This window comes from Eleutherodactylus coqui, chromosome 13 (genome assembly GCF_035609145.1).
Source record: "Eleutherodactylus coqui strain aEleCoq1 chromosome 13, aEleCoq1.hap1, whole genome shotgun sequence".
Classification (NCBI taxonomy): domain Eukaryota; kingdom Metazoa; phylum Chordata; class Amphibia; order Anura; family Eleutherodactylidae; genus Eleutherodactylus; species Eleutherodactylus coqui.
The window spans coordinates 26,782,067-26,794,412 of NC_089849.1; the positions used below are offsets into that span (position 1 = coordinate 26,782,067).

Genomic DNA, 12,346 nt, shown 5'->3' on the forward strand with positions numbered 1-12,346 from the left:
ATCTGATAATTATATCGCTTTTAATCTTTCTTTAATTGTATGTATACACTGACGTGCCATAAGTCCTGGGATAGCAGTATGTATGTAGATTAGGAAGTGTCGTTACCTCTGGTGACGGTTTGGGAACGTCTACACCTGTATAAGTTGTGAAGTCTTATATCGTGAGTGAAGTTGAACCCTGGCCAGCGTGCTCCTGGCGAGGCGACGTGAATTATCATACTTGGAACAAGGCATAATAGTGAGTGGCAGACGGATGGGAAATTCAACATTCATCGATCCACAGTGTCACGTGTGTTACGGGGATACATCATAGAAGACTTTACCACTCTTCAGTGGCTGCCCTCAGGTGCTTCATGATCATGATCAGCGGCGCCTCGCTTGAATTGTTTATGCGAACAGACAACTGATTCTGGCAGATGTAACATCCACATTCAGTGCAGGAGACCCCCACACGTATATCCTGCAGGTCCGTACCGCGTTCCTAAGCTTCCATGGGATATGGGAGCAGAAGATCCACCAGAGCACCTCTATTCACACCATGACACCGGACACAGCACCCCACCTGGGCTCCTGAGGTTGCTAACTGGACCATAGAGGACTGGCTACATGTGACGTTGTTCAGTGAGTCGCGGTACCAATTGTTTCGGGTTGATGGTAGGATTCATGTGTGGGCAGACCCCATGAAGACATGGACTCCAGTTATCAACAAGCCACTATGCGGGCTGGTGGTGTTCCATACTGGTGCGGGGTTGTTCTCATGGCATGGGTTAGGTCCACTGGTCCACCTCAACACATCAGTGACCTTCATGTATGTCATGTACCTACCTCCACAATGGTGGCAGAGAAGAAACCAAGAGACCACAGCATCCAGAGCACTAGTGGAGGAAAGGTCTTCATTCAGGCAACGCGTTTCTGTGCCTTTATCTGGCCATTAACCATTCTGTTGGTACTTTACCAGAGGCGCCTGCACTTTAGCTGAGAAGGCTGCTGCTGTTTTGGGGTTTTCAGAGTGCTGTGCTGCTGCACAAGCTCTAAAGTTATTCATATTCCCTCTTCTTATCCTTCATTCCAGCGACCCTCTGCACTATGGAGCGCACAATGATGGGAAATTGTAGCAGGATAATGCACCAAGTCGTCCAGCACTGGCTCTATTAATGGTGCCGCCTGCACGTACACCTGACATGAGCCCAATTGAACATTTATAGGATGTGGTGGAGAGGTTCCCTCGCACTTAAGGTCCTGCACCTACAACTACGGTACCACGGAGCCTTGGGTGGCTATCCAGACAGCATGGCCCAATATTCCTCCAGATGTCTTCCATCTACTTGTGTAATCAATGCCAGGTCAATTTGCTGTACTTTGCCGAGCTGTAGGGGGTCCTACGCATTGTTAGTTTACGTTCCATAACTCTTGGCAAGCCAGTGTATTCTGCATGGAACACGGATTCCCTTTTTGGTGGTTTTTTGGTGCAGAACACTCGTTAAAGCAGACAATTATCTCACCTGACTCATAGACATGAATGCTCAGTTGGGGTGTACGTTCAAGTGTTTTCAGTGGAGAAAGCCACTGTCTGATATTCCTGGCAGCAGTTTGTCTCCATGAAGAACAAAAGGATTGGACAATGCAATTCAGTGTTCTTCTTTCGGCTGGGAAGAGTCAGGAGGCCCCTTTACCCGCAAGAAAATTGTCTGGTCCCTCCAAAATCTCTAAGTTCAGACAACTTTTCCCTAATATGTATGAGGCCTTTTGAAGCCCCGGTCATGTTCAACCCTATCAGGCCTACACTAGCTATAACACACTGTTAGTAACCACCCATACGTGTTTTCACTTACTAGTTGTCTGGGCTTTATCCTACAGGGCTGTAAAAACCACACAAGCCCTGTAGAATAAAGCACCGGGGTCGGAGAGTGCAACAGCTCCCATATCCACAGACCCCGCGGCTTTAATCCTCGTGTTTTTACGGCCCTGAGGATTAAAGCCCACAAAAGCCAGGACGTAAAAAGGCAATGGGGCGGTCACTAAGGGGTTAAAGTGTTACTTTAATATCTTGGAATTTATTTCTGTATTTCATGAACAGAAACATTAACTTGCCCAGAATCCTCCTGTTACCGCACTCGGTGATATGTGGCTTTTTGGGTATTCGCCTTCTTTGGTGGCATTTTTATGTTTCTCTTCATGAACACAAAATCAGTTGTGTAATAATCCAGATTGTTATTTTGTGTTTCATTTCCTTCTAGGGCGAGTGGGCGATAAATGAGCGTTAGATTTAATAGGTTCATACCTCACCTCCCTAACTTTATAATACACTTCTTACTCTACAGCAAAAGCGTAAGCTGAGGATATATATCTCCAATACTTTCACTCCGGGCAAACCTGATGGAGAAGAAGGTGAAAAAGTGAGCTCCTGGGAGCTGCGAGTGGAGGGGAAATTGCTGGAAGATGTGAGTAGGAGACATTGATGAGGGTTTCACGGCTCTTAAAAGGAAAGCCATGGGTCATAATACAGTGAAATACCTTTAATCTGCTAGCCAATTATCCATAAATTTTTGCTTGTTTTCAGCACGGAACTGCAATGGGGTTTAGGATTTATGAATGCCAGAAACGAATGATTTAGGAGGGAGAACCAATTAGGGAATTCACAGCGTGATATTTTGTGTTAATATTTTATTTCAGACGGCCTTACTGAGGGCTTTCCACCCGCACAAATGAGTTTTATGTACTTTTTTTTTTTACAAATACAGCAATTGATAATCCAGCACTAGAGATGAGCGAGTATACTCGTTAAGGCAAAGTACTCGAGCGAGTAGTGCCTTATGCGAGTATCTCCCCGCTCGTCTCTAAAGATTCGGTTGCCGTCGGGGGGCAGGGAGCGGCGGGGGAGAGCGGGGAGGAACAGGGAGGAGATCTCTCTCTCACTCTCCCCCCCCCCTTCCCCCGCTCCTCCCTGCTCACTCACGCAACTCACCGCTCTCCCCCCGCCGGCACCCGAATCTTTAGAGACCAGCGGGCAGGTACAACATAAAAACCCGCCAGCAACATAAAAACTCATGAAGGGACCCACAAATCTGTTGTTTGTGCACCCTTTCAGACAGCCCAGGCCCGATGCATTAACACCAAGCCCGGATTGCCGTTGAATGGGGGAAGACAGTTTAGCTCTGCTAAATTGCCTTCCCCCTTTCCGCCCCCTTACCGACTCTTGGCAAGGGGTGAGTGTGCTAAGCTCCCACACCTCTCAGCCCCTTGTCGGCAGCCAGCAATAGGAGGGGGCAGGAGCATAGCAAGTAGCTCTGCCCCATCCACCCCCTCCCATTGCAAACAGCCGGAAAGGGGTGGAGAGAAGGGGGAGGGAGTTTAATAGTCACGCTGCTAAACTCCCTCCCACATCCCTTCTCCGGCCGCTGTCTATAGGAGCAGCCGCCGTATTCTGGCCAGGAAGATAGTTCCAGGACTATCTTTTCTGCCCGGTGTAAAAGCGCCCGGTCAAAATGCCCTATCTTAGCCAGCTGAGCGCTTTCATGCGGTGGAAAATCGTCCGTTTGATCTGATGCACTGGAATCCAATGCATGAGATGGTAGCGTATATCGGCCGGCCATGAAAACGGCGCCGATATACACTAGTGGATTTAAGGGGGGTTCCCAACACTACATAATTGATGACCTATTTTCAGGATAGGTCATCAATAGTTGATCGGCGGGTGTCCGCTGCTTAGGGTCCCTGCCAATCAGTTGATTGAAGTGACAGCAGCACTCGGATGAGCCCCACTGTCATTTCAGTCCATACGAGGCACAGCGCTATACATTGTATAATGGCTGTGCCTGGTATTACAGCTCAGTGCCATTCTTGTACTGGATCTGTGACGGAGGATCCAACGCAGATGTGAAACCTTATCCCTACTTATCAGCTATTGATGACCCATCCTCAGGGTAGGTCATCAGTGGTTTAGTGCTGGAAAACCCCTTTAAAATGCAGGTTTTAGATCTAATTCCTGATGGAATGTACTAGCCTTCTGCCTGGAATGCATGTAAATGGTATAATTTATGTCCTAATCACATGCTATGGAAAACATCTGTGTGGAATAATGAACGTGCCGCAGATTGTAAAAGATCTTCCATATGAATAGCCGCTGATTAGCCCATTGAATTACAATTGGGCTACTGGATTCGCATGCTAATCTGCAACAGACATCAGAGTTTCAGCTGTGTATTTCTGCCACAGACTATGTTCAGCGTCCCTGGCAGATCACCTAGCACAGATCCATACCGTATACATATATTTTAGGTATATATCAGGGGTTACTTTTACACGGGCGCATTTACATGGGAGTTTTGTGTGCTGCATTATTTGAAATGGGTCTATTTAAATCTGTGGGGGGGGTTTCTCTCACAGTGATGCTGCAAGAGAAAAAAATTTGGCATGTTCTACTTTTGGACGATATTCTATGGAAGAATCTCAAAAAAATGGCATCGTACCTGCATGCCATATGATATGTATGCCAGTGTGATTTGTGAAAATCATCGATAAGTGGTAAAAAAAAAAAAAAATTACTCACCTCTCCTCCGCTCAGACGTGTCCTCCGGCTGGCTCCCCGACACTGCTGTCCAGCACTTTTAGCAAGCGGGGATTTTTTTGCCTCCTGAAAGGGCTGAGCTGATTGGCTGAGGGCTCAGCCAATAGCAGCTAGTGCTTAGCTATTGGCTTAGCGCTCAGCCAATTACAGATAGTGCTTAGCTATTCATTCATGAATAGCTAAGATAGTGCAATTCATGAATGAATAGCTAAACAGTATCTGTAATTGGCTTAGCGCTCAGCTGTGGCAGAAGTCCGCGTCATTCTCCATTTCTTTTCAATGGGGCTAGTGAAAACACTGGCGATATGCCGGTTGTATTTCAGCGTCTTTCTTGCGCTGCGAGAGTTTTCACGTGCTCTTGCAGCGCAAGAAACAAAATATCGCCAGTGGGTGTCCACCCTAAGGCTTGTTTCACACAAACGTTTATACCAGCCATTACCATAGACACCTATGGGAGCCTATGAGAGACATCAGAAAAAGGAAGGGGGGGGGGAGTTTAGCAGCAGCTCAAGTTGCTAAAGTTTCTCCCACTCCCTTGCCGGCAGCTCTCATAGGCTGGGGAAGGAGGTGGAGGAAGTTTAGCATGACTAGCTCTGCAAAGCTCCCGCCCCCTCCACTTGCCGTCAGCTAGAGAGGGTGTGGAAGTTTAGTGCACTAGCTCTGCTAAGCTCCTGTCCCCTTCCATTGCTGGCAGTCGGCAAGGGGCGGAGAGCGGGAGGAAGTTTAGCAGAGCTGAACGCACTTCCCCCAGCCAATGGTATTCCGGGCTGTGAAGTATATACGCCACAGCCTGGCCATCTGAATGGGCGAGAAAATGGGAGATGCCGCTGCAACTTGGTTGCGGCTGCCTCTCGTTCTTGCGAGTTTCGGCTGCGATGCAGACGCCCAAAAATTGCAACGCCCGTGTGAAAGAGGCCTTAATGTGATGCCGTGCGCAATACTTATAACACTTTCAGGTGACGTAATGATATTAAGGTTCAAAGTCATTCCCTATCTAATAGAGTATTTCTATATATACAGCCCAGCAAGCTGAAAAGGAAGTTCTCCTCATTCTTTAAAAGTCTTGTCATCGAGCTGGACAAAGACCTTTACGGACCAGATAATCATTTGGTGGAGGTGAGTGAGATAAAGAGGATGGGTTCACATTGCAATATTCATAGAATCCTAGAATAATAGAATTGTGAAGAGACCTCCGGGGTCATCGGGTCCAACTCCCTGCTCAGTGCAGGATTCACTAAATCATCCCAGACAGATATTTGTCCAGCCTTTGTTTGAACACTTCCATTGAAGGAGAACTCACCACCTCCCGTGGCAACCTGTTCCACTCATTGATCCCTCTCACTGTCTAGTATCTAATCTGTGTCTCCTCCCTTTCATTTCACCCCATTGCTTCATTGTATTTGTATGGGCATCAATTGTTGCACCATTTCTAAAATCTCAGTGTAGCCCTAGTCAAAAACATTTACAGTTTATTTAAGTATAGCAAGAACATATCTAAAAGCAATGCACTATTTGTCCTGCTATATAGTGCAACAGGACAAATCTAAGCCAACCTTGTACCGTAAACCGTAAACGTAGTATTGTAACATGTTTTTCGACAAAGGCTACATGCATCTTCACAAGTAATTGTTTTATCACTCCACTGCATCTACAATGAAAAATGAAGCAACTTTGTAAAGAATCTTAATAAAAACTCTCTTATTATCCTGTGTCTACGGCTCCTATACAGTCTCCATAGTAACAGACTACAAAAAAGTAATGTGCGTAGTCTGAGCCTTTAGTCATATTCCCTACCAACTGTCTCTTATTTTTTGCTAATCTACTGAACATACATTAGCAAGCAGATGAAGACCCCAGCTATTGTATAATCATGGTAGTATAAAAATGATAACAATGTAAGTACGTGAGAGATGCATTACTAATGTCTATCTTACCTCTCACAGTGGCACAGAATGGCCACCACACAAGAGACAGATGGGTTCCAGGTGAAACGTCCAGGAGATGTGAATGTCAAGTGCACTCTACTTCTTATGCTGGACCATCAGGTAAGAATTGAAAGGGAAAAAGAAAGAGTAACAAATCTGAATGGCGTTAGAGTGCCTGATATTATGTGCATAGTTCTTAAAGAATAAGAAATGTTGGTGTGGTTGGAGTTAGAAGACAGTGCCTTTAAGTATGTGTTGATGTGTGATTGTTCTCAGTGAGAGAAACCAAGTAATCTTGTAGATATGATACCTTTTAATGGCTAACAAAAATACATGATGTTTCAGCGAGCTTTCAGGGATATCTCGCCCCCTTCGTCAGGCTAATGAATGAAACTAGTTTGGATGGCACATAATTATAGCTTACAGATGCAGAAGGGAGGGGGACACTCCGTTTTATCTAAATAAATGTTCACACACAGAAATTTGAGACTGTTTCGCGCTCAAAACCTAAAACAACAGACAAATTGAGCTGAGACATACATCGTAAATCAGTCCACTGAGCTCAGGACAGTTTTAAGATGTGGACTAATTTACGATTTCTTTTTCTTCCAACCAAAAGCCGAGCAAAAAGCGGGCGGGCCCCATTATAGTCAATGGGGTCCACCCAAAACTGTTCGGTTCCATCCTGAGATGTAACCTTTTAGCCGCAGGAATTCCCCTTTCCTGCTCCATTCGGGAAGCAGAATCCCCAGTGCAGATGTGAAAGCCCCCGTAGCCCTGTTGGAAAGTGAGGCACATGAGTTGCATATATTTGTAAACTGGACCTGTAATTGTTCCCTTTCTCTTTCCCTCCTTACTACTTTGGTAGCCTCCCCAGTATAAGCTGGACACCCGCCTGGCTCGCCTGCTGGGTGTTCACACTCAGACCCGTGCCAACATCATGCAGGCTCTGTGGCTGTACATTAAGAATAACAAGCTGCAAGATAGTCACGAGAAGGAATACATCAACTGCAACCGCTACTTCCGCCAGGTAGGAGATTCGTCAGCAGATGATCATTGAGAAGCCAAGGCTAATCCTTGCGTCCTTTATACTAGAGGCATACATCCAGAGAGCTACAGAGCATTTACAAGACCGTGTGCATACAATACCAACAACCTTGACAACAATACTATCCTGCACGTTTGTTTCTTCTGCTTCCACTTCTGATTTTTTTCCACTTGGGCTGCTTTCAGACGAGCGTATTATTACTCCATGGTTGGTCCACGTTTTGCGGCCCGTAATATAAAGCAAACGTAATTCTATGTATCTATTACCATGGCTGTATTTCTCCCAGCCGAGTTTAAAAACTAAGCATGCGCTACTTTTGTCCGTTTTTGCTTCTGTATTTGCATTCATTGGTACTTTTTTCTATTGGGCAGATATGGATTTGTCCAGTGGAAAATAAAACAAATGCCAGCGAGTGCAGATCATAGTGAATTACTGATGACATACGGCTGCAATGTCACCTGTAACATGTCCATATGACAGATCCGTTTTACAAATAAGTTCAATACTCTCATGTGAAACTGGCCTTAGGCCTCACGTCCACGGGCTGATCCGCGCCCCATAGGGATGCATTGGACACCCACAGGTAGTTAAATACCTGCAGATGTCATTTTTCCCGTCAGGCGCGGATCTGCGTGCAGGAAAAAAAATGGACATGCTCCATTTTCGTGCGGGTCTCCTGCAGGGACGGCTCCCGCAGGCTTCTATTGAAGCCTATAGAAGTCGTCCGGATCCGCGGGAGACCCGTACCAGAATTAAATTCACCTGCTTCGGACGATGCGGCTCTTCCCTTCTTCGTGGCCGGATCTTCATTCTTTGGGCCGGCGGATGTGCCCGGCGCATGCGCGCGGCACGCTGCCGGTGTGCCGAGCACATCCGCCGGGCCGAAGAAAGAAGATCCGGCTGCGAAGGAAGGAAGATCCACATCGTCCGGGCAGGTGAGTTTATTCTGATTTTTAGGCCTCATGTCCGCGGGGCAGGAGGGACCCGCTGCGGATTCTACATGAAGAATCCGCGGCGGGCCTGATTTTCCCCGTGGACATGAGGCCTTAACCGTGTAAACTGGCCTGGTGCCATCAAAAGTTCAAACAGCAAAGTATGGAAAAATAGCAGAGTACGCAGTGCTATCAGTTTCTGGTTAATGCTTTATACTTATTGTACTTCGAATATTCTGGAGACGCTCCCCTCCTAGAATTACATTAGATGCCCTTCGTCTTCCAGTAAATTGGGGAGGATTGGCCTTACCCTATTTTTATTACTACATTTTAACCAGTCAGTTGGTGTATTCTGGTTGGCGGTTTTCCTCGCCTTACTAGAATCCCATAGTGGGCTTGGAACGTAGAGTGGTGAGTCATGACTATGGGGGCTGTTGCTATGTGGTCCCTCTTCTTCCCTTATCTCCATACCTACTCCTATGATGGTGACACTCAAGGTGGGTCATACTGCCTATTCATTTCTCTCCCGAAGAAGAGGCTAAGTGGTCTCCACATGCTCCCCTATGGTGCTACCCGCATCTACCACTTTTACAACAATTTACAGAATTCGCTTTCTGGAGGCTCCATGGAATAACTGTTCTCTCTATAGTAAATGAAAGTAGCTTCTGTACGATTTTGCATTTGCAGCTAACTTATAGTGTGCCGGAAAATTCCAGTTTCTGGTACTGTCAGCTTTGGCATGCTGTTAGAGCCCAGTTCTATGGCTTGGCCATATCTCTTTCTTTAACCAACTTGAAGGGCTGGGTGGGGACATACTGGTTCGCTCTTGCCCTCCTCTGGTAATAGTTAAAGATAAACTGGTAGAAGTTACATTTTTACATCAAATCTACTATACGCTTCGTTTATATGCCATGGGTTTGTCTGCCTCAGTAACTTGCCCGTGGTGTTTGACTGGTGACGGTACAATTGTGCGTATGTTTTGGGAATGTGGTATTTTACAGCATTACTGGTGTGATGTTCTCATATATAGAATTCCACTTGGGGGCCCCAAGAATCTTACATTCCAAGGTTTTTCTCTTCGGGCTTTTAGGGAACACCCCTGTAACTGCAGCGACACACACCTCGTACAAGCTTTTGTTCTTTTACGCTAAAAGGGTAATTTCTCATCGGTATCATTGGGGAACACAGCTGAAGACCACAATGTATAACTACTGCCACTAGGAAGTGGACACTAAGAAGAAAAAGTATTAGCTCCTCCTACCAGCTATATCCCACCTGCAGGCACCAAGCTAATCAGTTTTAGCTTAGTGTCCAGAGGAGGCAGACCTGTTTCTCGATGGTCTTCAACTACCTCTTGGTTTTAGGGAATCTATGGACGCAGGACTCTCCCTGTTAGTCTGCCAAAGAGGGCAAACAGAATGTAGTTAACTGTTATGTTGCCTGCCCTGACTTCAGAGAAAAAGAAGGCACGTTCAAGCTTTAACTTGAATGTGACCTGCCAGCCATAGTGCTTTTTCCAGAGCACTTCTTACCTCCTTAAAGGCAGGCGAGCACAAGGGGGGGGGACACTATTGGAACTGGAGAGCCCTCCTCCTTCTTTCTCAAGGGGTAAGTATATCCTGGAGAAGTAAGTTTCAGTCTCCACAGGGGACCCTCTAAGGTGGCAGTTCCCTGTTTCCTTATTAGGAGCAGCACTATGTCCTGCTCCTGGCTAGGAAGAGGGGGACCTTTTCAGTCATTAACACCCTGCAGTCCTTTACCTCCTATTTCAAAGGTATACCTGTCTGGGGCAGGATGTTTTATCCGCAATGTCTGCAGCCGGCGCTGATACAGCCACAGCCGCCTTTTACCTGCCATGTGGCAGCGGGCTGTGGTGTTCTGTGGCCGCACGGCTTGTGGTGTTCAGTGCCCTATGGGCGGCTATCTCCCCTGCTATTTTACCCCTCCTGCAGTATTTTTTTTGCAGTAGTAGGGTACAACAGTTTTTTTATACTAAATAAGAGCGGAAGATTCCAGACAGGGATCAGCCAGAGCCACATACTATGTATGCTCTCACTGCAAAACTAAATTTACATGTGGGCAGTTCGAGACATTTTGCCATAACTGAATGCCATTGCGGCCGGCGGCCATAAAACCTACTACAGACACACCTCCCGCTCAGCCCCCGCTAAACTTCTGAACACACAGCACTCTGTTGGTGGCTGGATTTCCCACGGATCTACCTGGGACGCTCATTTCTGACCCTTGAATGGCAGGTACTCACCACGGACGCCAGTCTCTTTGGCTTGGGGGGTATTCTGCGAAATCTCGTGGCACAAGGTACTTGGACAGAACAGGAATCCAGACTGCCAATAAACATGTTGTAACTTCATGCCATTCTCCTGTCACTTCATCACTTCACACCTCATCTGACAGGTCGCTCAGTTTGGCTACAAACAGACAACGCGACGGCCATTGCATCCATAAATTATCAAAGCGGAAACCCGCAGCACAAGGGTCATGCTAGAAGTGGTCTCCCAGTTATTCTCATTGCACCAGATTGTCCTGACCGGGCAGGGCACGCAGATCTCATTGATCTGCTTGTCGACTCTCTGTGGCGCCTCCCTCTTCATGAAGATCTTCTCTTACAAGAACCTCTGTTCCACCCAAATTTATCCACACTCCGTTTAACAGCATGCCGATGAAGCCACAGTCTTGAGAGCCCGGGGATTTATGAAACCTGTCATTCAAACCATGATGAAGGCTAGAATGTCTTCCTTGTCTAGGATTTACGATCTTGTTTGGAAACGTTTATGGTGCGAACAACACAACTCTTCTTTTACGCGTTTGTCTTTATCACACCTCCTGTCCTTTTTACAGGAGGGTCTGGCTATGGGTTTTAGCCTTAGTTCCTTAAAAGGATAAGTATCTGCTTTATCCATACTTTGCAAATGGCCATTGGCCTCAAAGTCGACCATACGTAAATTCCTACAAGGATTCGCCCCCCCATACCATTCTCCAGTTCCACCTTAGAACCTTAATCTTGTACTGAATGCGCTGCAATCTCATCCATTCAAATGAGGTTCCAGTTTGCCTTTTGACCTGGAAGGCTGTCTTCTTGGAAGTGGTCACCTCCATCCGTTGGATTTCCAAGCCTGATGTTCACTGTCTTTCATCAAAACAAGGTGGTCCTATGTCCAGTTCCCTCCTTTCTAACTAAGGTGGTTTTGGCATTCCAACTCAATGAGAACATCATTCGTCCCTCATTTTGCGCCTCCGCAGTTCATCCGAGAGAACATGCTCTTCACAAAGTAGATCTTGTGCGAGCCTTGTGGAGCTACCTTTCTCAGACGGTTTCTTTCAGATGCTCTGACTCTCTTCGTGATTTCTGATGGCCCAAGACATGATCTTGCGGCTTCCAAAGTGGTCATCTCTTCCTGAGTATGACCAGCCATGGTAGAGGCTCACCGTGCCAAGGGCAGAGCACCTCCATTCCAAGCTACGGCACACTATACTCTGCCAGTGGGGACTTCTTGGGCAGAATGCAACAGTGCTTCCGCTATTTAAATGTGTACGTCCGCTACATGGACCTCTTTGCACACCGTTTCAAAATTTTAGTGGGTGCATACTTTTGCCTCTGAGTTTTACAGATGGCTATAGATTGACCACATGCGTCCTTTACTTTTCCCATTTCTAAGGGACTACTCTAGAACGTCCAACGGTCTTCAGCTGTGTCCCTCAATGATACGGATGGGAAAATAAGACTTTTGTCCTTAGCGTAATATCTCTTTCTTGTTTTGTTTATTTGGGGACAGCACCCCCCCATGCTATATTATTATACTTTCACATATATTTCTCCTTGTTGGAGTGTTCGTTTTGCAGTTGCACGTGTTAT

At 46.5% G+C, this 12,346-nt stretch overlaps 1 protein-coding gene across 1 annotated transcript in view; it reads left to right on the plus strand.

Moving 5' to 3' along the window:
- Window positions 1–12,346, plus strand: part of SMARCD2 (SWI/SNF related, matrix associated, actin dependent regulator of chromatin, subfamily d, member 2) — a 59,261-nt gene that overhangs the window by 34,900 nt on the left and 12,015 nt on the right. The window contains exons 5-8 of the mRNA XM_066587515.1: window positions 2,322–2,441; window positions 5,588–5,683; window positions 6,511–6,612; window positions 7,361–7,522. Coding sequence (XP_066443612.1) covers window positions 2,322–2,441; window positions 5,588–5,683; window positions 6,511–6,612; window positions 7,361–7,522 — 480 coding nt within the window. The remainder of the gene's footprint in view (window positions 1–2,321; window positions 2,442–5,587; window positions 5,684–6,510; window positions 6,613–7,360; window positions 7,523–12,346) is intronic.